The sequence below is a fragment of the Artemia sp. Qi Xiang Cuo genome, unplaced genomic scaffold (genome assembly GCF_049724085.1).
Source record: "Artemia sp. Qi Xiang Cuo unplaced genomic scaffold, ASM4972408v1 HiC_scaffold_3018, whole genome shotgun sequence".
Lineage (NCBI taxonomy): Eukaryota > Metazoa > Arthropoda > Branchiopoda > Anostraca > Artemiidae > Artemia > Artemia sp. Qi Xiang Cuo.
This window is the reverse complement of record NW_028300413.1, coordinates 137,793-163,165: the sequence shown is the minus strand read 5'-3', so window position 1 is coordinate 163,165 and position 25,373 is coordinate 137,793. Positions and strand designations below refer to the sequence as shown.

At 35.9% G+C, this 25,373-nt stretch overlaps 2 protein-coding genes across 2 annotated transcripts in view; one reads left to right on the top strand and one right to left on the bottom strand.

The window, feature by feature from the left end:
• LOC148938709 (anoctamin-10-like) overlaps positions 1 to 12,827 on the top strand; it is a 98,615-nt gene extending 85,788 nt beyond the window's left edge. The window contains exons 11-12 of the mRNA XM_089107598.1: positions 3,767 to 4,015; positions 10,666 to 12,827. Of these exons, the coding sequence (XP_088963724.1) occupies positions 3,767 to 4,015; positions 10,666 to 10,713 (297 nt within the window). The 3' untranslated portion in view covers positions 10,714 to 12,827. The remainder of the gene's footprint in view (positions 1 to 3,766; positions 4,016 to 10,665) is intronic.
• Positions 12,828 to 17,289: 4,462 nt separating this feature from the next.
• LOC148938708 (sodium-dependent phosphate transport protein 2B-like) overlaps positions 17,290 to 25,373 on the bottom strand; it is an 82,356-nt gene continuing 74,272 nt past the window's right edge. Inside the window, exons 7-8 of the mRNA XM_089107596.1 lie at positions 19,752 to 19,980; positions 17,290 to 18,133 (exon numbers count right to left, since the gene is read on the bottom strand). Coding sequence (XP_088963722.1) covers positions 17,343 to 18,133; positions 19,752 to 19,980 — 1,020 coding nt within the window. The 3' untranslated portion in view covers positions 17,290 to 17,342. The remainder of the gene's footprint in view (positions 18,134 to 19,751; positions 19,981 to 25,373) is intronic.

Sequence of the window (25,373 nt, the reverse complement as noted above, 5' to 3'; positions counted from 1 at the left end):
TTTCGAAAATCAAGCAAATTTTCTCAGGCTCGTAGCCCTTGACGAGTAACATTAAACTCAATGAAACATAAATATTTGGGATCAGCATAATAAGCCGATTCTTTTGATATATCTATTGGTGTCAAAATTCAGTTTATTAGTTTCGGTTACTATTGAGCCGCGTCGCTCCTTACTTATGGTTCGTACTACGAACTGTTTGATATGCAGGATCTGTGTCCTCCCGAAATATTGCCACACCCCAAAAATGTCCTTCACTCAAATCTGATCAGACATTTACACAGGAGACCTGGGGCCGCTCCCTAAGTCTATTTATGATTTCCTATGGTTTCCTTTCTATCTATATAAATGAATTCGAATGTATGTCTATGTGTCTTTATGTATAGAGCCGTTTTTCACTCATCAATTTGCTAAGATCTTACATCTTTTTTAGTTTTTAGGCAAACGTCTTTCATCATTCTGCTCTGATCAGTGGTCTGAGAACAATGATTAGTATGTCATCAAAGTTCTCTCATCATTGTTCTAGAGCAGATGATGGCGTCCTTTACACTTTTTGCTAAGATCAGTGAGCTGTAGATCTTAGAACAAAGATGAGTTAAAAAACGATAATCTTTGCAGAAAGATGCAAGATCTTAGATGTACGAGTAAGATCCTAGTGCTAAAAAACGGGCCTTATGTTTCCTGTATGCATTACTAAGAAACTGCTGAGTATAGTCTTGCGAAGGTTTTAGGTATAAAAATCTCCCCTCACCCCCTCAAGGCCCTCTTACTACTTTTCGCACTGACTGAAATTAGAGATCCCTAAACACAAATTTTTGAGAATTGCTTCTATTCACATTATTCACATTTTATGGATATTAATTATCTAACAACGCCCACGGGTAAGCTAACAATCTTAGCCTTAGTTTTTAAATATCTTTAAATTAAAAAAAAACGATTGGTATTTTCCACGTGAGGGAAATTTTCGAGGGGGAATTGTCGGGGAGATTTACAAGGGAAGAATTTCCGTGGGAGGGATTAAATTTTTCTGCTGAGGTTTATGTGGGAGGGAGGAACTTTCTGGGGAGGTTTTCCGTATGGGTAATTTTTAGTGAAGGGAATCTTGCGGGGGAGGGGGAATTTTTCTTGAGTTTTCTTTCATTTGAGATCGCAGCAACGCCTTATGGGTAAGCTGTGTTTTTTGTAAAACAGTTAACTGTATCTAGCTCCCCTTGTGCCTGGATAAAGCCCTTGAACAGTTCTCTATGGCGTTCCGGTGCCCAGCTAGCTGCGGAGGAAAAAAACGAAAAAAGATGCTTCCCATGCCAAAAAAGTGATTTTCTCTGTTTTTCAAGCCAGTGGATTTTCTTTTTTGTTCAAGCCAAGGGATTGTATAGCCAAGTTTCCAAGATTGTGTAGCCAAGATTGTATAGCCTAGTTGTATAGCCAAGCCAAGTTTCCTGTATAGGATTTTCGGCCATGGCAATTCTATTGGTGTACTTTGTGTTTCGATGCGACATCATTTTAGGGGTTTCAGGCTACTTTTTTGGTTACTATGGGTCATGTTCGTCTTTTACTAGGTTGCAGCTATCGCTGTAACCGCGAAAAACCGGAGTTTCAGGATAATGATCTTTTATATGGCGTGATTTTCTTTTATTTGGTACGATTTCTGCCGCATGAGCCCAAAATCCAATGAGTGACTTTGATGCTTCAGAACTTCAGATTGAACTAACTTTAGAAAGTCACATCATTACTTGAAATTCTTCATGCTATGGGCAGCTGTAACTGGATATCTCGAGTTCCTATTTCGAGTTCATTAATTAATTCTTGATTTTTGATAATGCTAAAGTGTGCTTCCAGAGTTTAAAATTTAATGTTACTTGGTATATTACGGTTCGTAAGACCAATAAGTCGCCTTGTAAAACAGTCTAATGTTTTGTAGTCTGGTTAATAACTTCGAGGCTACTGAAACAATTTTTTTCTATAGTTTTTGAAAGTGATTAGATTGTATACTAAAGATATTTTATCTGGTGAAACATTTTTGAGATCCTTTGATTAATTAGCGTTTTATTTTGTCGAGAATGCTTAAAATATTTTTTTGCTTCCAGAACTAAATCCTGTCTTTTTCTGTTTGGGTTTTGCATTTTCAATGAAATGTTAATTTTAGATAATTCTACTAATAATAATGATATCACGAGTTCATTTATGTGAGCTTGTTTTGTAGATATATGCTGCTGACGATAATTTTTATATATATAGATCAGATATTATATATTCGTATACCTTTATAACAAAAGAGCTGGTTTTGCCAGCTTTTGCCTGCCTGTCTCCGCTCGCTCGGGTCTCTGGTCCTCACTTCTATAACAGGCTTAGGCTTTTGGCCGTCACAAATTGACAGCAAGGTGCCTCTCAAAATTGTTTTATGCCGTCTCATTTTTTATCAGGGGAGGGAGTATCTTTTTTTTTACTTTCGTTGTTTTTTTTAACCTAAGTTTTTCCATAATTTCAAAATTGATGTAAAACAGTTTCACGTTTCTAGCTTGAACTTGTTATCTGCAAATATTTTGGAAGGATAAAGTGGGAGGATAAAGGATAAAGTGGAGGTTAGAGGATAAAGTGGGAGATAGTTGTAAGTACACGTTTATGTTTGAGCGTGCTTGCATAAAACAAGAGGTTCTGTGTAAAGTATTGTCCGATCCGCTCTGTTTCTATATATTAAATTATAGGTTAACCCGGCAAGGTAACCCTGTATGGATGATGGATTTCTGGGACTTAATAATTTCTTAGACCACACTGTTTTTCCATCTACAAAAATTAAGTGAGAAAAACGGGTTTAATAAAGCAGTGCCAATCTGAATCTAGTGAGGAGAAATATCTACTCTACTAGATATTTTCGGTGTCTTTTTTGTGATTAGAGTTTTGCAGTGTCTTGGAAGTTTAATTAAGATTTGAGTTTTGTTTACTTGTTTGTCTTTTTTTCTATCTCTTGTGTGTTGTTGTCTTTTTTTTGTCTTTTTCTTTGGATGATTTAACTTATTTTTTTCCTTTTTTTCCCCGTTGATAAAGGCTCCCGGATGTGGAGTTGAAATATTCGAAATTTTTTTTATTGATAAATGTGTTTTTTGTTTTTTATTCTTTGTCACTGCATTATTTAAATTAAACCCATTTTCCTCGCTTATTAAATTTCTTTGCATCTTTCTTTTTTTTATTAAATTTCTTTTTTTATTAAATTTCTTCTTATGTTTCCTTTTTGATTAAATTTCTGTTTTTTACTAAATTTCTTTTTATCTTTCTTTTTTTTATTAAATTTCTTTTTGTATTAAATTTTATATTAAATTTCTTGGTTAAATTTCTTTTTCGCTTATTAAATTTCTCGCTTATTTAATTTTTAGATTTCCGGGGACTAAATCAGGATGTCTTCCAATTAGTTTGGATGAAAAACAAAAAAAAGGATGTAGAGTGCTTGTCACAAAGAATCTAAGACAAATTAGCATTCCTACTCCTTATGGGTTGAGAATTTAACAACAGATATATAATAAGTCACGTAGAATTTGTTGAAAACTTGCCAAAGAACTTGTAAAAGGAAGAAAAGAGAAAAGGCAGAAATATAATTGAGAGGAGGGTGAGGGGGGGGGGTGTAGTTTGACAGTTGTCTTAAGCATAACAGGCAGCTTGGTCCTGGGACGAGCTGTTTGCAGTAGTATAGTTTATAAAGTTTACACGATCCTCAATTTTATTAATTAATGCGTAGTAAATTCATCAACTCCCTAATTATTGTCACTACTTTCAGCCAGCTTTACAATTTTTGGGTGCTCTCTCTGTCCTAACAAACTGTGGCCTCCTTTATCTATCACCGTCTCTCAGAAGCTCGTTTTCTGACTGGTCAGAAACGTCATGGCTCCTCCTTTGGGCTGGTGTTGAGCACTTGCTTCTTGCTCTTCAGTTAGTACTTGCAGTGGTTATACCAAATGTGCCATTGTGGGTTAGACAATCAATGGCAAGGTCTGAACATGAAATGAGAAGGAAGCTGGAGGAAAGAGTAAGTCAATTTAGAAAAATCCTTTTAAAGGTGAACATTGATTGCTCAAGGTTGAAGAAATTGAACTTGCAGGATTAAAAGAAAAATTAGTAATAATAGAATAAAAGTAGAAAGTATAATCCAAGTATGTATTTTGAAATATATTATGCGGAGGACCACCCCTTTGAAGAATTAATTTTTTGAGTTGATAAAATTAATATAGTAGGTTTGAGCTGAAACTATTTGCTTCATTTTAATTTCCCATAGACGTCTACAAGCAAAAATTAGCCTCAGAATATTTGGCTAATTTTCATGAGAAAAGAAAAAAATACCAAATTTGGTTCTGATAATTCGAAAGACTGTTTGTTACTTAGCATAAGTTTTAGTGGAGATCAGACAAATTAGAAAATATGCTTTGCCATTTTGATTACTATTAAAATGTAGATTGTTTATAAAGATAAGTAGTTCAATTTCCAACTATTTTGTGAACGAGAAACAAGTTTCTTAGCATATTTTAGAAGTTAAGAAGAAGATAAACCTCCTAATATCTGAATCTGAAAAACCAAACATTATGAAAGAAAACAGATTGAACTAATTTGGAAACCTTGACTTTTGTACTTTTCACATCTTTACTGCGTTCAGTTTCTGTACTCACATGGTAAGTTAAGCTATGTACGTTAAGCCAAGGTGAGTTAAGCCATGTGGTTGGTAGTTTCGGTGCGTAACATCACCTCTTCATCACTATTAATGTTAAGAATATATAGTTTCTTAAATTAGGAAAAATAGTGATGAAGAGGTGATGTTAGGCACCGGTGTCTAACATCACCTCTTCATAACTATTTTTCCTAATCTAAGAAACTATATATTCTTAACATTAATTTTGCACTTAATCTTGCAGCCTAAGCTGCCGCTAGGTTGGACGAAAGGCTTGCTACCTGTAACTGTAATTGAGACCCGATAAGTGTCTAATTACCCATACATGTGGGTAATTGTAGGTGCCCTACCTCTTTTGATCACCCCCCCCTCGGGATCTCACCTTGGACTCTTAAATCTCCAAAAATGTTTTCGTTTCCCAACCTTTTCACTTAGGGCACTCGAAGTCAGGGCTCAAAGTAAAAGTCACCCAAACTTAGGACTAAAGTCCCCAATCCTTGGGGAAATCCCAAGGGGATGCAGTCCTGCACAAATCATGTCCATATTTTAAGTCTAAGAGAGTTTTACGTTCTCAATACCGTGTTCTCTCACAGCTTTCGGCGTTTTCCATCGGATGAAGTCCTTCAGAATAATATATATAAAATAGTAAAAAAAAGGTGAAGAATGTGACATTGGACTTACAATCCCTATCTCTGGCTGATCTGACTCTGGCTGATCTTACAGAGTCATTCCACTTGCCTCTGTTCAAACGAAATAACCAGTGACACCAGGATTTGAACCCTTGATCTTAAGTCTCTTAAGATCAAGTGATCTTAAGACAAAAGGATCTTAAGTCTAGCGTGCTAACCCCTCAACTAGGATGGCTCTAGCCGTCCCAAAATGGTACTAAGTACAACCCTGGTTAACTCCTAAATCCATACTGAATCAACTACTAAATTTGATTTCCATTCTAATCGCAGCAACATAATTCTCATGCATAGATCTAATCACTTTAATTTACCTTGTCTCATGTGTGTATCGTTATCTATAAATAAAAGTTCAGATAGGGATAAAATCCTTTTAATAGACAGTGATAAAATTCACAAAATACTAAATATTTCGGTCACATATGCAGTGACCGTCATCAGTACTTTGACTTGACTTGACTTCAAGACGCGACTGTACTACAAAAGTAAATAATTGAAAGCTGAGACTTTATCGAGGTCTAAATGATTTTTAGCCCTGTTTTTGTAATGTTTTTGCATAATAAACACTTATCGGGTCTCAATTACAGTTATAGGTAGCAAGCCTTTCGTCCAACTTACAAATAAAGCAGTGACAAAGATAAAAAACAAACAACACATTTATCAATAAAAAAAATTTCGAATATTTCAACTCTACATCCGGGAGCCTTTATCAACGGGGAAAAAAAGGAAAAAAATAAGTTAAATCAATCCAAAGAAAAAGAAAAAAAAAGACAACAACACACAAGAGATAGAAAAAAAAGACAAACAAGTAAACAAAACTCAAATCTTAATTAAACTTCCAAAACACTGCAAGACTCTAATCACAAAAAAGACACCGAAAATATCTAGAAGAGTAGATATTTCTCCTCACTAGATTGAGATTGGCACTGCTTTATTAAACCCGTTTTCCTCACTTAGCTTTTGTAGAACAATTGATGCCAGGGGGCTATTGCCAGTGCTTCTACTATCTTCTAAAAGTTCGGATTTCCCTGGATTTCCCTGATTGAAAATTGGATTCTCCAAATGTTAGCGTAGAGATTTGGAAGAATCCGTGGGGAAATTTGGGGACACCTTGGAATATGTCCATTGCTGAGTGACATAGGAAAAGTATATTATAGTTATTACTAAAATTTTTATTCCTAAATTTGTGGCGTCGGATACTCTTATCTCATTTTCCGCTAGTCTTTTACATCATCATGAAGTTTTAAGTAAAAAATGAATCTTCTTTTGAAGCAGTCAACAGAGAAACTTTTTGGGAAAGCGTCTCCATTAAGATCGTGCTAAATCGAAATACAACGTCGAACTAAGCTGTATGTTTTTGGCGTATCAACCTTAAGATAATTGGACCGAGCTGTGTACCTTCGTGTCTGTCTTGTCGGTAAACACTGAGGAACACAACCTGAGAAAGGTTTGCAGAAGGAGGTGAATTTATCTACTTCGAGAAAACTGCTATCGACTCTACTTCAAACCGTTCACTGACTGGAGAGAGTCGTGTGGCAAAGAGTGAACCTGCCCTATTAGTCCTATTCTATATCTTTTGAAGTGGTGCCAACAATTTTTTTGGCAGAAGGTTTTTGCAGCGAAAGGATAACCCCAGCTTTCTTGTGCAGGAGGCTCTTGCCCGATCAAGGTCAATTTTCCGAGAGATATCTGTAGAAAAGTGAGCTCTTGGAAGACGAAGCCCATTGACTCTTTATAGCTTCATTCGTGAAGATGGCAGTGAAGATGGGGGTGTATGCATGACACTTTTTTTTATTGATTTTGGCCATGAATTCATCGGACCACTTTTCAATTTTCAGAAGATCCGTCTCTACGAGTAGGGGGCTTGGGCCTTCGTGCTTTGGGACAGCTACTTATGTCGTGGTTTTGTCGACAAAATGATGCAGAGGGCTTACAAGGTTGTCTCCCATGTCATTTATGTAGATATGAAAAAGCGTAGACCCCAAGATACTACATTGGGATACGCCTGCCTTTGTTGGATATTTGTGGCAAGTGAACCCTTCAGGAAAAACTCGCTGAATCGACTATCAGAAAGAAACCTCTCGATTATTTTAACAGACGCCCAAGGATATCATACACACAGAGTTTCTTTAGTGGGCCACGTTGCCATACTCTGTCGAAAGCTTTACTGATGTCAAATGGCAATAGCCTGATGCCGTATCCTTTTTCTAGAAGTTTGAACCCCTCCTGACGGTGGGCCACTAGGCAGTCAAGCGTTGAATGTTTCCGGTGGAATCCATATTGATGTTCGACTAAAAGATCATTTTACTCAAAATTTTTATAAATTATATGATTGGAAATGCTTTCTTGGTCTATACGAAGGGGGTTGTATATGGCTTATATGAAGGTGGTTGTCTCCTCCTCAATACCTCGCTCTTCGCTAAAGTTTGAATTTTGTCCCCATTTCTTTAAGAACGACTCCAGAAACACAAGCCTCGTTTAATTAGAATAATAAGAAGCTTTTTTAAAAGTACTAAAAAACTTTAGCGTAAAGAGCGAGGTGTTGAGGAGGAGGCAACCCTCTTCATAAACGTAATAATTTCTGTTCGTTTTAAGTTTTAATGTTGCTCCTTAATTTCAGTTGCAAAAAAACTTGTCTTATTACTTAATTTTCACAGGGTTGGATCTAAACCTATCGATGTCCGGGGCAAGAATGGTACCCCCAGTCAACAGACCCCTTTTAGATTTCAAATTTTGATTTTTCTACTTCTCTAAAGAATCTATTTCTTTATTGTATATTTATGCAATTATTTTAGTATATTAGTATATTTTGTTTATGTAAATCCTAATATGTACAACAGGTTTCAAGAAAAACTCTTAAGGTTCTACGTACCAACATTTTATTGGTAACACAGGGCACATACATTTTAGATTATATACAATATATCTTATCCTGTACGCTAAAACCTAACTTTGCGTACTTTTCTTGAAGCAACTGTCTTTATAATGTATTCATGTGGAAGTTTCGATGCTATTTCATGGTCTATGTGGATTATACTCAAGTTTGCCAAGGCCTGCTCGACATCCTTCTTCGAAGACAGTTTTTAATTAACATTAGTTTGTTAAAGCTTCTTCCATTAGAAGCAACTGATACATGCTTACACCTTCAAGGCGATTGTCACGTTTGGTGAGAGTGTGTCCTCTTTTAAAAATAAGATAAAGAATTTCTTAATGCATAGGGATGGGTTAAGGTGGGGGGTTGCTGTCTTCTGTCTTCTATCTTCTGTAAGTATTGGTTCGCGGTTCCCATGAGGTTTATTTTTTATATATTTATATGTTTGCGTTTTTTTTCAATATATGTGTAGTAAGTGAGTAAAATATTGAGTCCCGCCACAAACAAATCTTTATAGATTTTCATGTGGTAGGTCTGTTTGATATGATTTTTTTGTGAATATTGGTCTTAAAAAAAAAAATGAATTTCTCTCTCTCTCTCTCTCTTGTAGACATTGTCAGTATATAGCGAACAAAATATTGTGTGACATTATTACAACGGTTAATGCGGTTAATAACAATTTCAACCGAATATTTCGTGGTATATAGGCTATGGGAGCTAGGTTATATTTCTATTTTAATCCTCTTGTGCGAAAAATACGATTTATGCAGCAAATAATTTTCGAAATTGCTCTTAAGATAATTATACCGGACATAATTCCAACGAACTGTAAACAAAACAACAATGAAATTTTTCGTCCCACAGAATATTCCTTGACCTGTGAAATGTTGTTCACTCCTTCAATAAGCACATAAATATGATCTGTGTGCCTGTATACATTTTTTGAATTATTAAGATGATCCCTGATAAAAGGCATGAAACTCGTTCGGAACCCCTTGGTAATAGGATAGATCGGCGTGTAAGTTGGGACAGCAGGGGAGGATAAGCAGGGGAGATGGGACCTTGTGGGTTTGTGAAAATCAGGGAAAATGTTCTCAGTGCTAGTATCGGAAACGACGGGCCTAGCAAAGTAATGGCAAATATTGTCCCTCCTTTCGTTTAAGATAGTAAGGTGTGCAGCTCTAAGGAGGAAGAAGTATCGGATTTGACTTTCTTTGTCCTACCTTTGTTGGCATATTGTTGGGGTTCCACCCGTGTTTCTTTTCTTTTCAGATAAATGACCCATTTTCTTTTCTGTAATTATATTTGCCTATGAGATGATTTTTAATCCTAAGTTGAATTCTGGTTGCTAAGCTAGACTCTTTCGCAATATGTAAGCTATGAAGTAAATTCTATTCCGGTCTTCCTGGTCTGAGCCACTGAAAGATAAAGTTAAGAAAAAGTAGAATGGATTTTGAATGGGGATTGGGAGGATTGGCTAGGGCCAAGCGAAGGTCCACCCCTATGCAAAGTTGTTTTACAGAATGAATATTATTTTTGAGTTAGTCTACATTGATACCCCGTTTGGGGAAGTCTATTCTTTTTGTTATATGTGTGTCTTTTTTGAAGATTACAAGTAAGATATTTTCTACAGCTGTGTAGACTATTTTCTCAGGAACCCAGATAGGGGAGGAACAGAGTTACGAGATACCGTCATTATTATATTGACAGGGGGGTTTGTTACCTTCCAAGGAGATAGCTAGAGATTTTAGTGGTGACCCGTGTTGGGTGCACCCCTGGCCTTAGAATTTGGCCGTCTGACCGCTTGATCACGGTATCATACCCTGGGGCAGGGTATATTGTAAATTGGTTACTGACATACCCTACATTTACAGAACTGTTGTGGTAGGCGCGGGCATCCCATTATAATATTTGGCGCCACCAGGGGCTTTTCCCTCCAGTAAGTGGTGTAACACCATTTTTGCACCAATAAGTGGTGACACCCGTACCTTACCACCCGAATACATATTTATTCAGATGAAGTATCAGAAAATCCAGAAGAATTTAGAAGAATGGTCGAGCTACATGGAAGAAGGTGATTCGAACGAAGCTTTGCTACCAGCTTTCTTCCTCCAGAGAATGGGATCTAATTGAGATTTGAGGTCTATAAGGATCAATTGAAGCTCGAATTTCCCTGAGGTGAAGATCATCAAATTTCTTGCGAGCTTCATTTTTAAAGATGAAGAGGGAATAAGGATAGAGAATCTTCGATCCAGACAATTGTTTCTACTCCTTTAAAATTTTCTATCTAAGTATCAGGACGTGTTTTATCTCGTAAAGATCATCTTGTAAAGAGTTGAAGTCAATAGTAGATTTTACACATTTTGAAACTGGGTAAGGCGAGTTTAGGTTTAGGGTTGAATATTCTATTCCAACATATTTAATACCATATTTTTTAAATTCAATTTTCTTTCTTTCAGGTATATAGTGATTTGGAGAAACGTCTTTCGAAATCCTGTGATATCTAAACGAAAAATAAAGTCTGCTGTTCAGCCATCACCTTCCGAGTTAACATTTAATTATGCCTTAAGTGTCTCTGTCTTAAGATTTTTCCAGTGATTTTAACTGATATTTATGTCCCAATGTTAAGTCAGCTTATTCTTATCACGTTTGGTCTCTTCGCTGCAAAGTCAAAATTTATACCGTTAAACAAAATGAGATGAGGTAGTGAGAGAGGTTTTTGTCCTACCCCTGGGTGGCCTCCTCACCTTCTTATGAAGTAAATGTGCTTTCATAAATACAACCAGGGAATAGCCAAGTCTGTCTCACTTAATAGCTCATTTTCGAAAAAAAGGCTGAGATAATTTTTTGTAATGGGCACAAAGATACTTCATGATTATTTTTTTCTTTTGTTTTTTTTTTCTCACTATTGTTGTTGCTTCTCTTGCTGTAGAGAAATAAAGGGACTAACTGCGAAAAATATTAAAAAAATTTGAATAGTCAAAAGCTATTCTATTCTTTTACTGGCTAAAAATTTCACACAACAGAACCAATCAGGTGGGATTTAACTTTCTTTTTTTTAAATATTCACAGATAAACTAATGAACCAAAGTTCGAAACATTTCGGTTTAATGGCTTTGCTTTTGTTTATATTTTTGTGTTAAATCATGAGTGTTATTTTTGTTTTCTGGAAACTGTGGTTCTTTGAAATTCGAGTTTGTTTAGTTTTTATGGTGTTTTATAGCAATCCCTCCCGAAGGAGAGTCTGTGAGTTTGTTCAAAAGGCATATCTGCGATATCTCAGGAACAGCTAAGGGTATTAAGTTAAAATTGTCAGAGCAATAAGACTTTTTCTCTCTCTCTCCCTCCTTCTCTCTCTCTCTCTCTCCCTCTCTCTGTCTATTTTTATAAATTCTTTAGAAACTAACATATTTGGCAGTCTATAGGTTTTTAACCAGTGATATCGAAAAACTTCCTATGGTGATTGTTAAGAGTTTAAAGAGTGTGCTTCCTTCTACCTAACTGCATAATGTGTAACTGCATAATGCTCCCTTCTACCTAACTGCATAACTGCATAATGTAATGCAAATAAATTATTGATATATCAATTTGGTAGTTTAGTTTCAGCATTTAATTCCTTGACCATTGGTTCTCGTCTTTTTAACACATTTTTTTCTCTCTATTTTTTTCTCACACAAGGTTTATTTTGTCTCACTCAAGTACAATCTGTGTTTTAAATTTTTAAAACTAGGCTATTTGCTGTGTGTGTCTCAACGGGTTAGTCTCAATATTTCAGCGCATGCGTCAACCCGTCACTACGCAGTACTGAACGTCAGACGACTTACGGATTCCCAAACGAACCAAACAAAACTTTTATTTAGTGGAATTTTTTGTTAAAACAATTTTAGTTTTTACGAGTTTCCAAAAATTCTTGAAAAACTTCTAAGAAATATTGTATTATAATGTTTTATTTATTGCTATCCCTTGTGGAGATAGGCATAGGAAGTGTCAGTTTGGTTTGATTGTCGTCGGGAAAATTTCTTTCAAATCTAAATGCATACCTAGGATGGGGAGCTACTCTTCTAACTTTGACCTCAGGAGTTTTCTTTTTGATGGTCATTAGACTATATGGTCATTAGACTATTGCAGATCAATGTTGTCTTTGGTAATAATTCTATTATTAATCCCCATTTCTTCATCACAAGCTACGCAATTTTAACAATGAATTCAAATAATCAGTGACAAATTTTAAGTCCAACATAAATGACTGATCTTTTGTAAAGGAATAATTAATTTTATTTGAGTTATTTGCTTTCAAGTGTAATTTTTTAATTTTGATGATAGTGATGAACTTAATCTACTAATCCACTAGTAGTGCTAAACTCTCTAGGGTAAGTAGGACTCACAGGTACTGTATATCTTCCTTCAAACTTGGACAAAATGGCCTAAAGGGTTCTAATTGAACAAAATGATACAAAAACAGTGATCGTCCATGGATTAAGTGATCATTTTTGGGATTGAAAATTAACAAATGTTGCTTATAGACAAGCATGCACTCACGCCGGCTTTATGTTTTGGAGACGAGGAGATTTTAGAGGCGCACAGATTTTAGAAAACTTGTTAAGTTTCATTTTACTTGTTAAGTAAAATCATTAATTATGCGGAAAATACAAGAAATTGCGAATCCCAAGGTTTTTTTTTCTTGGGGGGGGGGGATAAAGCGGAGGGGAATTACGAGCCGGGAGACCCCCCCCCCCCTCCAATCATTCCTTACCAGCAAGCTTAGTTGCCATGCGTAATTTTTTACGTTTTCTGTAATTGTAGCGTGTCATTCTTTTCGAATGAACTTTTAATGCTTAAGGTCAAATTTGGTCAATCACGAAGCAACGAAAAATAAAAGGTTTCTAAACATTTCGAATCTGTTTCAGGTCAATAAGGCAATAGGATGCGCAGATTTTTTTTTTTTTTTGAAGCAGCATCCGTTGTACGTCTCTACCGCTTTAGAAAAAAAAGGTGAAAAATTTATGACATGACGATAAATGGACAATAGATTTTCTAACAGAGATCTGATATGTCTATCATTGTTATGTCAAATAACGATGACATGACGATGTCAAATAACGATGACATGACATGACAAATTTATGATATGACGATAAATGGACAATGGATTTTCTAAGAGAGATCTGATATGTCTATCATCTTTGTGTCAAATAAAGATGACATGATGATGTCAAATAACGATGACATGACTTGACAAATTTATGACATGACGATAAATGGACAATAGGTTTTCTAACAAAGATCTGATATGTCTATTATCGTTTTGTCAAATAACAATTTTTACGTGCATTATATTCGATTGTGTCAATATATCGAGTAAGTATAAGCCATCAGAATTGACGCCTTTTCTCTGAGCTGAAGATCAATATTACAAGATGCCTTTTATAAGATAACGCAACCATAATATGAAAAGTGGGTCATAGGCGTCGAACCATCTTTAAATACGCCTATGCTGCATTTTTTCAAAAAATTCTCAAGGTCACAAAGACCTTAATTAGCTGTTTCTTGAAAGATCGCATTAGCAGTACTCTGTGCATCAAATTTCAAATGGGGTCAAATTTCATCTGTAATGAAGATGGATATCTGAGAGGCCAACTTGCATCTATCCACGAATAGAGCAGTCAATAATGTCGAAATGATTTAAAGTGTTAGGAATGATTCAAAAGCAAGAACATTGAGTCCTTGCATGTACTTTGCATTCTTTTTGTTGAAAAAAACTGAACACTTGCTCAGTGTTCTTTGAAAATTACGCCAATTTAAGGAGTAATTCACTGCGCAACTTCCTCAAGAAAGCGCCCATGTGGTGGAATTGTGCCGCTTCTTGTGGCACTTCTGACGATTGCTGAAGGGTTTGCTGTTAAAGCCTTAGGGGTGAAAAGTAAATTTAATTTTTATTTTGGAGCCAAACTTTTCAAAATGCATGTTGCTTAATTCACTTACTGTACTATCTAAAACGATATATTTTCTTCTCGAAATTATGTTTAATTTGGTTGTATCTAGTGAGGATGAAAAATTTCCGGTAAGGTTATATACCTTGACGGATGCTGTTCATAAGCTTACTACAGGTGCCGCGACAATTACCTTGCCTAAATACATAAGGAATGTGTTCGTATGTGTCTAATAATAATTTTAATATGTATTTTTTGGAGGGGTAAGGAAAAACGGGGGCGGGTCTTCCCCCATGCTAACTGATTAAAAGCAATGAAACAACGTGTTTTATCTTCGCCAGTATTCATGGTCTGTCTCCGAATGCTGAACAAAGAACAACAGAAGGTTGAAAAAAAAAAACATTTAAAAAACTAGATTGTGAAAAAAATGACAATAAAGCAAGAAATTGCAGAATCAAGAATTTAGAGAATGAAATATTCATTACTTCCTGCTAAAGAAAAATAAATGATTGAGAATTTCTGTTTTTGGATGATCACGATGAAATTCGGCGCAGTTTTTGTAAACCAGCACCAATAACTAGACAATTTCTCAAGCTCAAATTGGCGCTGTTTTCTTTGCAAATTGGTGCCGAAAAAAGCTACGTATGTTCTAGACTTAAGACAATATTGAAGGAATTGTGTCAACATAAATGGTCAAAATACAAATTTATATGCAAGTATATTGCGCTAAAAAACAACTAAATTGCATGTTATCTAAACGCAGCATTCAAAAAGATAACTCAAAACAATCCGGGAGAAAGTAAAAAGTAGACTAACCTGAACCGCGGATGTTAGTATTTCTTTATTTTCGTTGACTTCATTGTTTTTTGTGTATTGTTTCATAAGTACGCACGACTGTGAAAGAGAGACTAATGGGTCTTCCTGTTGGAGGGTATAGGACACTAGTGTTTGGACCTTAATAACCAAACCGTAGCATACTCACACCTTTTGCTAAAATCCAAGATTCATGAATGACATGGGTTTATCCTTGATTTTAATGCTTACAGTAGACATGTGCTGTCAAAGGCCGTACCCAGGTTTTTTTTCGGAAGGGGTTTTACTCAAAAATTTTTTTCGGAGGGGGTTTTACTCAAAGATTTTTTTCGGGGGGGTGGTACATAAAAAACCTCAAAAAACGCATACAAAATTTGTTTATATCCATATTTGTTACGTTTTTACGAGTCGAACAAACATTTCGGGAGGGGGGTTCAAAACCCCCTCTGGGTACGGCCTTGTGTGCTACAGAAGCGTAAAAACAAGAAATTAATTTTAAAAGCTTGTATCAACATTGATCTGTTCGTTACTGCTACCTATTAATGCTATGTCTTGGTATCCACTTTAATGTTCGATATAGATGGCTCTTTTCTAGTTTAAAAAATTATGGCTGATCTCCTCTGTAATTGGCCTGTCATAAATTTTATCCCTGAAGGTTTTATGTGTTTCAACTAAAGAAAGTAGGGATGGGATACGTAGCTCGCGCTGCTGTCATGCGTAATTTTAAATTGGTTGACACAAGTGACTAACATTTGGCCAGGACATAAGGTTGACGGTCTAGAGAAGAAGGTTATGCCACCTCCACCCTCTCACAGCAGAAAGACCTGCTGATACCCCTCCCAGCAGATAGTGTGTAACAATCAGTATTAAGAAGATTATACATTTCTGAGTACTTAAATATTTCCTTGAATATAAATTTTAAGAGCACTTTAAGTGCATACTTAAATAAGTTTTTTGCGTTCTTGTGGCAACTAAAGCACCAAAAAAACTTCTTAAATGCCAATCGGAGATTAGAAAAAACAATGGTGTTGGGCTTATTTTAACTAAAAGACAAATTTCACGGAATTAGTGTTGCCTTTCCTTATGAAAAGACGTAAGATTTTAAGTTATAAGAAAATGTTGAGCAGAAAGAACGCCCAATTTGGAGTAGAATACTTTGAAGTAGCAGGTTTTCTGCTCCAGCCAGCTGGAAGCGCAGCTGCTTTAATCAAATTAAATTCCCAGGAATTTAGTACCAAACCATACACAAAGGACTCAAAACTACTGTACACTTGGGTCATACCACACAAGACGCATCCATCATAATTTTTTTTTTTTTTGAAGCGGAAGAGAACGAAATCTTTGAATAGCCTCAGTATGGAGAGAGATTAAATTGCATAGGTTTTTCCGCCAATAAACTTGCTTTGCAATTTAAAAGACTTAGTTTTCAACATAATCAGCTTTTAAATAAGTATAATAAAAATTATCAAGACATTTTGAACGATATTTTGAGGTAGCTAGTGGGATGTATTTTTTATCTTCCTTTTATATTTTTTTAATTTAGAGTTGGTTTCGACACAAGCAGGTGCCAGGTTACAGAGGATAGGTTGAAATTAGTTCTTAGAAATTAGGCTTAAAAGTGAATGGGTTCTTTGTTGACAGTTGTGGTTATGCAATTATGGGAGGTAAACTGGCTCAAGTGTTATTCTTTCAGAGTTGGGTAGTTTTTACTTTGAATCAGTTCTAGGTGAGCGGTGGTGAATGAAGGTTTGAAAAGTTTTTGGGTGTATTTTATATTTTGGGGTATGGTATTGTTCGTAGATATTACACAGGGGATACTACATAGGGGTATGTCATATGATTCTATGTCAGGTGCGCTCATTAGCATAGGTCAGGAAGCTTAAGTGCCAACACCCATATAGTCAAGTGAGTCTCCCTCTGAGTAGCCCTGATATGTGGTGATTACCTGTGGAGCATTGATTCTTGTACACTTACGATGTTTTGGCTTGGTTTTGTGACAATGATTTACATTTACTAATGCTGAATTTGCTCTATTTTAGACTTGATTTTTGGACTATTGGGTTGGATGTACTGTTTTGTCCTAGGTGATTGGATCGATGAGTAAGGTCATCCTTGTTCAAGTGCTCATTTATCTCAGTTACTAAATTAGGATGACAGTTTTTTTTTATTTTTTTTTTTTATACAATAATATTATATACTATATATGTATATACATATATATATATATATATATATATATATATATATATATATATATATATATATATATATATATATATACATATAATTATCCTTCTCCTAAGTCACAAAATCACTAATATCCTATAACAATTGCAACTATTTAGAGAGACTAAAAATATGTATTAAAAAAAGATTTATTCTCAAAATTAAGATTATTTGGATATATTTTTTTCTTCATCTTCATATGTGAGGTTATCAGCTCCTTTGCATTTTTCGGAGATGTGGAGCTCCTCAATGGCATTTTCATCAATATTTTTAGCACATACTTTGTTACAACATGCACAACTCTGGAAACAACTTCTAAAAATTCTGTCATAGGGCTCAAGTGAATGTAAAAAATCTGGTAAAAAGTCCCAAGTCCTTAAAAATTTTGGTAACCAATTTGGCTTGTGATTTTGTATTACATTGACAGCAATAAGGACTATCCCTATTACTAATAAAACAGAGCTAACAATTGCAAATACAAGGGTACCAGCGAGTGAAAGGCCAAAAACGACCCCTGGCAAGACAAGGAACATTCCAATTAAATATACAAAGGCGAACCAGCGATATTCAGCGGTTGTGTCACCCAAAAATTTACACATTGGAATAGGAAACCTAGTGAAAGGTATTACATAAAAGAATAGAAATCCAGTAAGGTTAAAAAACAAGTGACATAAAGCTATCTGAACTGTATTGTGAAGAGAATTGGCAGGAGCAGCCAATGCTGCAATTAAAGATGTTGTTGTTGTGCCAATGTTTGAGCCAAGAGTGAGTGGATATACGCGCTCAACTGTTATTACTCCTACTCCGACAAGAGGTGTCAGAGCTGATGTGAAAACGGAAGATGATTGGACAAGGAAAGTTAAAAATGCTCCAACGACAAATGCGAGGTATCCAGTTAACGCTGGTGCGTATGGAATATCGGCGTTAATAGTCTTCTTGATGATCATTGCAATTTTTCCTAAAAAAAAATGTTTGAGCTTAGGTGTAGGCTATCAATCTTTCAACAAAATAATTTGCAAAATTCACTTATTTTAAAATATCAGGGGTGGCTTATCAATGAAGAAGGCCATTTTACAGTGGCCATCGAAATAACAAAGTAAATTTTATACTTAATATTTCTTCTTTTGCCTGATTTTGAACCCCCTGAAACCTCCACCAGCTGAGGTTTCAAGAATAACTAAATCTTTTTTTTTACACATATTTTTGGAAAAATTGTCCCATTTTCAAAGATTTTTGTCAATTTTGAATCCAAACGAGGATCTGTGCTTGGAAATATTTTAACATGTGATAACTTATTTTCCTGAAACCTTGTATGTTTTGAAAGATACGCCCATCATCACATTATTATTTATCATTCAGTCGTAGATTCTGTTTGCTTGTCAAAGACTTCGATTCCTTACGTTAGAAATCAGTGTAGGAAAGTGGGACAAAGTTGAAAAAAAAAACCCAAAGGTCAAACCAAAAGTTGTGGGGAAGGGGAAGGAGAAAAAAGTTAAACAATTAAATTATGCGGGGATCGAATAAAATCAAATAAAATTGGAGATTTCATTAAAGAAACACACATCCGAGGTTATACCTGTTATTTCCCATTAGGACTTAGAACATTGGATCTCTTGTGCTGATGGAAAAAAGTAGGAGCGTGAAAATTCATAATTATTTGAATTAAGTAAACATCAACTATTTTCAAAATCCCTAAATTTTTACTTTGCCTTTCTCTTAAGCGATTGTTTACTCCTAATTTTTCCTAGGCACTTACGCTAAGGATGAACTCTCGGGCATAGAGGCTCTTATGAGATTTCTTAAGTTTTTCAGGAAATTTATTGATTTTCACTGCTTTTTAAATAAGTTTAATCTATTCCGTCTACTTTGATCACGAATTTGATTGAAGATGAATTCTTCGATTACCCAGTTACATTTTCAAAATAAGAGAAAAGCGTGGTCTGTTGATGAAGCGGTAGAAGTGAGATTAATGAATCTTAAAAGTTAAATGTCTTGAAAAGCTATTGATTATTTACAAAAAAAGTATAATAAAATTGCCCCGGTATTTAGGGAGAAATTTGGTTTAAATGTTTACCAAGGAACAAAAATAAAAGCACTTAAAAAAAACTTTAAAAAAATCAAGTGTATTCAGATGCACTAAAAAGGTAAAAATATATACCCCAAAAGTCGGAAATTGTGTATGATTAACAGTAAAAATGTGCGGCGGCCCGAATATAAACACTCAAGGAGTTACGAAATTTTCTCAAACAAATTTACCCTTTCATTGTCAGCAATAACATTTTCAAGTTTTTCGGGTAGCAAGAACAAAAGTTTTTATTAATTTTTAGTGCACTGGGAGAGGAAGCAGTTTTTTAAAAGTTATTTTGTTTCAATTCTAGTTATTTGCTACCCTTCCCCCAAGGCTAAAATTTTGTCCCCCCCCCCGCTCGGAAACAAATTTTGTTGGAGCCTGTTGTTCCCTTACTCCCTGCTCATCTCGACTCCTTGTGTACTGAGTTTGTTACTTCTTGTGTTGAAATGTCGATTTTTGCCCCCTTCTGACGCTCGCCTAAGCAAGGCTATAGGACTATAATTACCTTTAAGGCTGGAGTTCAAAATCTTCACAATGAGGACAAGGCATGTGCAAAGTGTAAGCAAGGAAATTGCGAAAAGTATACCGCCAACCGCTGCATCTGACAATCCTGTTTCCGCAAATAAGAAGTCGTTTATGGTGCAGCTATGCTCGCCACATTGGATTTTAATCAGTGTTGCATTTTCGAAAGATTCATTCTTTGTTGCCCAGCCTTCCAAGACGGAATCATTGAGCTAAAATAAGGAAGTCAGAGGCTAATTGACTATATTCCTGTTTAATACAATTATACAAATTAACAACTATTGCTCCTCGTTTTCCTCACCATTATTAGTTATTAATTAGCCAGAGATAAAAAGCATATAAGATCTCTTGCAAATAATTGTAAAATGTCAGAATTGAACTCCTGGCTAAACCAAAGCAAAATCCCTGACTGCAGCTCTACCAAGCACAGGCATGTATAGAACAAGTAAGGCAGATAAGTATTTTGTAATCGACAATTGTGCTAATCAGCCTAAACCCCCCACCCCTGCGTATGTCCTTGACCAGATATCTTTCACCCATTATAACACCATTATTACCCCAATTTGCCTACATCAGGGTAACATATCATCATCAGCGTAGCATAATTACCCATTTTATAATAAAGTAAAGTCGATAACTAGAAATACTACTATACCAGCCAGTGATAGGCCAAGAATGAAATCAGAAAATTATTAGTTTTAACATATTTAGGTGCAGTGGCCTAATTTCGTCAAAATACTGGGGGGGGGGAGGCAAGTTGGAGCCAATTTTCTCAAATCAAGTGAAAATGACAGTGAAAACTTAAAAATGATCCATTTATTACCGTAAAGGTAAAGATATACTAAAGAAAACTGACCTGTTTCTCTGGATACTTGAATTATGCAGACTTATTTTTTTTTTTTTAATTATTTATTAATACACATAACGGTAAGCTAAAAAGCTTGTCGTACTAATACAATACATAATAAAATGAAAGGCAACACAAAGGTCTAAACTGAAAAGGCACTTTTGTAAAACTGGCTATCAACCAACATATTCTTAAACGATTCAACTGATCCGGCTTCAACAACTTCTGGCGGTAAATTATTCCAAGAGTCTGTGATCCTATTAACAAATGAATTGTGTCCGATTTTCCTGTGGGTTCTTGGTGGGTAAATTTTATAAGGATGCTGTCGTGTCAAGTGGTAGTGGCTGAATTCGAAAAATTTTCCTACCTCAATATCGTCCACGCCTTTGATTATTTTGAATGTGTTTATGAGGTCGGTACGGCGCCGTCGGAAATGCAGTGAAGGAAGTTGGAGCCTAGTTAGTCTTTGTGCGTAAGGAAGGTGTTTCAAATAAGGGATCATTTTTGTCGCCCGCCTCTGAATCTTTTCAACTCGGTGCTCGTCTGTTACATTCAGAGGAAACCAAACAGAAGTATTATATTCAACAACTGGCCGAACAAATGATTATAAAGTAACATAAAATTCTTAAGATTAAACTTGCTGAAATTCCGTTTTAAAGTGAGGAGTTGGTAATTTGCATTTCTTACTACAGTCGAAACATGTCTATCAAATTTTAAATGTGTATCAAAGTGAACACCGAGGTCGTTTACAAATTATTCTGACGGTATATGTGAGCTAGATAGGGAGTATGCAGGGCAGGGCTGATTTTTAGTCCGGTAATTAAGCATTGTCCATTTTGATGCAATAACAAACAATGAGTTAGATTCGCAACATCGTGATACTGAATCTAGATCATCTTGAAGTAAAGGCTCATCATCGGTAGTTATTATTGGTCGGTAAATTTTAGCATCATCAGCAAACAACTTCACTGACGAATGACGAACACAAGATGGTAAATCATTGATGAAAATACAGAAGAGTATAGGGCCCAAGCAACTACCCTGGGGTAGTCTTTTGACAAGATTTTTTGACAAGATGACAAGATTTTTTTTGCGGAAACTAAATTTCAGCTCGGGGACTAACTAAGGTCTGAGGGGAAAACTTCAGTCTAGAGGGGGTAGTTGCCCCCATGACCTTATAGCAAATTACGCCCCTGTTAGGTGCCGTAATTTATGGGTTTGTGTTACTCGTTCTCAAAAGCATACTTTAAGGGATTACTTTCTGCAAGAAGTCCCATCATTTCAATTCAATCCCATACTTTATTTCAACCATTATGCAGAGGATTTTTATCATCCTAGATAAAAGTATTAGCAAAATAGCCAAGGTACAAGGTTAAAAACAGTTCGAAGAAATAGAAGCTAAGTTTGCCAACTAATATTAGAACATCGGAAGCCATGGCAAACGCTGTATGGCTCTGAAACGTCGGCACTTCAAAAGGCTGAGGAAAATTTAGAAAACATTTTTCAGAGGAATTGTCTGAGGGCAGCCTCAGGTACATTCGACTGACCGTATATCAAAAGGTGAGCTGCATGAACAGTATTTTTTTGTATCTCAATTTTTAAGACCGTAAGGCTTCATCCAGATTGGGAAGAAATGCCTTAATTTTTTTAGTAAAGTTCTAAAGCAGCAAACAATTCGTTATCAGTTAAAGTCGTCTTGGTGAGCAAGCCATATAAAGCCAATGAAACTCAGGCAAATAATAACTCAAAAATGTTTCAGCAGGACTATCAGAGCAAGGCAAGTTAGGTAAAAACCTTGACAAATCATTTGTCACTGTGTCACTGATGATAGATGACGTAGACCATGAAACATATGATTATGAAAGGCTCTATTCTTGAGTCTTAATTTTTTTTTTGACTGGGTATTCACGGCAGCACCCAGCCGCCTGAGGCCAACACGGCCCCGCATACCCCTCTTCCAAACTATAATATATAAAGATTTACTCTTGTCCTAATTTGCTTCAAATGCTTTCCGTCCCATTCGGAAGCGACCTGTTTTTTTTGCCCCAGATCGATGGCAAAAAGTACAATCTTTGACAATATGTCATCATTCATACGTAAATCGTGGCATACCAATCTGAACAATTCTTCCGTTAAAGCCCATAGGTGTGAGATAAGACCACATTTTTCGTACAGCTATTGTTTTATAAACGGTCAGTAACTAAGGCTATCCTTAGAAAAATTCCCCTGGTAAACATTTAACAGATATTCTTCAGCCTTTCGAAGCGTCCACATTTCAGACATTCTGCTTTTACCGTGCTTCCAATATTAATCTTAGTTCAAAGACGCATCTTATTATTCTTATAAACTTTTTTTCAACTTTGAAAAAAAAACCTGTGCCTTTGACACTAAGCATGGGCAGTGTTCTGTTTATCTGAAGAAACAGAAAAAAATAAACAGGTCTTGATTGAAACAGAACAAAAACAGAACAGGTCAATAAAAAACAGAAGACCTGTTTCCGTTTCTGTTCTGTTTTTTGGTAAAAACAGAAAACAGCTGTTTTCATTCAATTAACAGCTGTTTAAACAACTGTTTTTCAAACAAATAAAGCTTAAAGAAGAAAAAAATTGTAAATGATAAGTTTTGGTTTATTATCAGTACTATTGCAGCATTTTTCCGCCAAAAAGAAGTTTTTTAATAAAGTGGCAAAAAACTGTCTATGCCCACAACATCGCCATCCTTTTTTAATGGTTATTTTCTACCATTTTCTCGTTCTTTTTTCCAAAAATACGCTTTTATGTTTATACAGAATCTCCTCGAATTTCCCAGAAATGCATACTAGTTATTTGAGACGTTTTGAAAATGATATAATTTTTGTCGTCAAATTGCGCAGTCAGCTCAAAGCCATTAGTGTTTAAGCAGAGCCTATAGGCTCTGCTTAAACTAGCTCTGCCTATAGGTTCAGTTATCATTTCGCATTTGACCTGTGAACATCTATTGATTTTTAAGCCGGATTAAATTTGGAATAAACTACAGTGGATTGCAGTGACCGGCAGTTTTGAAATAAGTGAAATAATAAGTGGATATTTACGGACTATTTTACCACTTGGATGTATTTACTCACTCATATAAGGTCATCTATTATTTTACTATCTTTTTAATTTGGTTTGATAATCTGATTATAATTCAATATTGTTAATTAGCGAGCAGAAGAGGGGAGTTTCTTGTCGCAAGGGCCGTTATACCTGCCGGGAGTGTTACTCCCTTAAACTGCGGGGATCTGGTAGCAGGAAACCTACGCTTCCATCGCTTATTGGTATCTGGTTCTTATGGTATGTACAAAGAACAATGAATAATGGACTTGTTTTTTTGCCGGTTTTAAATTTTTTGCAATTTAACCGTGATAATGGAGTGAATGAAATCAAAACACTGCAATTTGGAAAGGAGTTTTTTCTGGGCTTGCCGAGTGTAATTGAAGTTAAAAAATTCTTCTACGACGCGGCTGTACCTGGGACTGAGCTTCCAAGAAGACAAGGGTCAAAGGCTTTGGAAAGCGATTCGAAGAATATGTGAAGTATATTCAAGAATCGTGATGATGGAAACATAGATCTGCCGATGTTTTTATTTTGTTTTTCAAATGGCGATACTGCCATCTTTGCTTTGGATTATTCGACTTTTAACGTAAAATTAAACAGAATAGAGCGCGTCCTAAAGACTAGTTAAAGCAAGTTCGATTCGTATGATAATCACTTTCCACCACTGCCTGAACTGACTCTCACACCACTGTTGTTGTCTCTAAAGTGCCGCAAACACTAAATGACCCGATAAAACGCAAAGAAGTGCTCGATAAAGTGAGCTGTTATGATGCAGTTACCAACCTGAGTTTGCGAGGTGACAAACGGCTCATCAGTGTTAAAAACTCTGCTCCTGTAGAATGCAAAGACTATTTCAGTGATTTTAGCAGAATCTCATCCAAGGTGTTCACTAAGTGGTTTTTCGGGATAGTCAGAGGAATATCGAAGGACTTAGACCTCTCATTCTTTCAAGGATATCCAGGTATGGTGGAAGCTATGCGGCTCGGTGACACTGGCACGGTTAAGCTTGAGTTTTGTGACAGCATGTCAAAAGCTTAGGCTATGCAAAATGGTGTTAAACTTGGATATGAATATTTATCTGTGAAAGAATATCTCTCGGCACCTCGGTGCTGTCTAAAATGCCGTTCGCCAGACCATAAAGTAGCTGATTGTGCACGTTTGGTTGCGAGGTGTGCACGCTGTGCGGGCCCTCATATTTCCACCAAGGATTCTCCCTGCCAGCTTGATGCAAGATGTACCAATTGTGGTGAGAATCATTACAATTGATGATTTCACCACAATGTGCCAATTGTGGTGAAAATCATGCCTCCTTTAGTCTTAGATGGAAAGTACTGAGAGATATCATTGCCAAGAAGAAATGATTGTGCCAGTTTCGATTGTTTCGCTTAATTTAAATGGTACTCGTTTAAAGGAGCATATGATTGATGAATTGTGTGACCAGTTTGACATAATATGCCTTCAAGAACACCTCCTGACTTCTACTAGCATTAAAGTGTTAAAAAGAAGTCGTAATCATTCCGTTTTTACAACTAATGCTGAAGTTACTTTTGGTAGACCTTCTGGAGGCCTTGCGTGCATTGTTAAGAATAACCTGAGTTTGCTCTCTCCAGTGTGTTTTCACAGTGATAAATTCATCCTTGCGGTTCGGTTTGGTAATACTGTGCTGATAAATGTGTATCTCCCG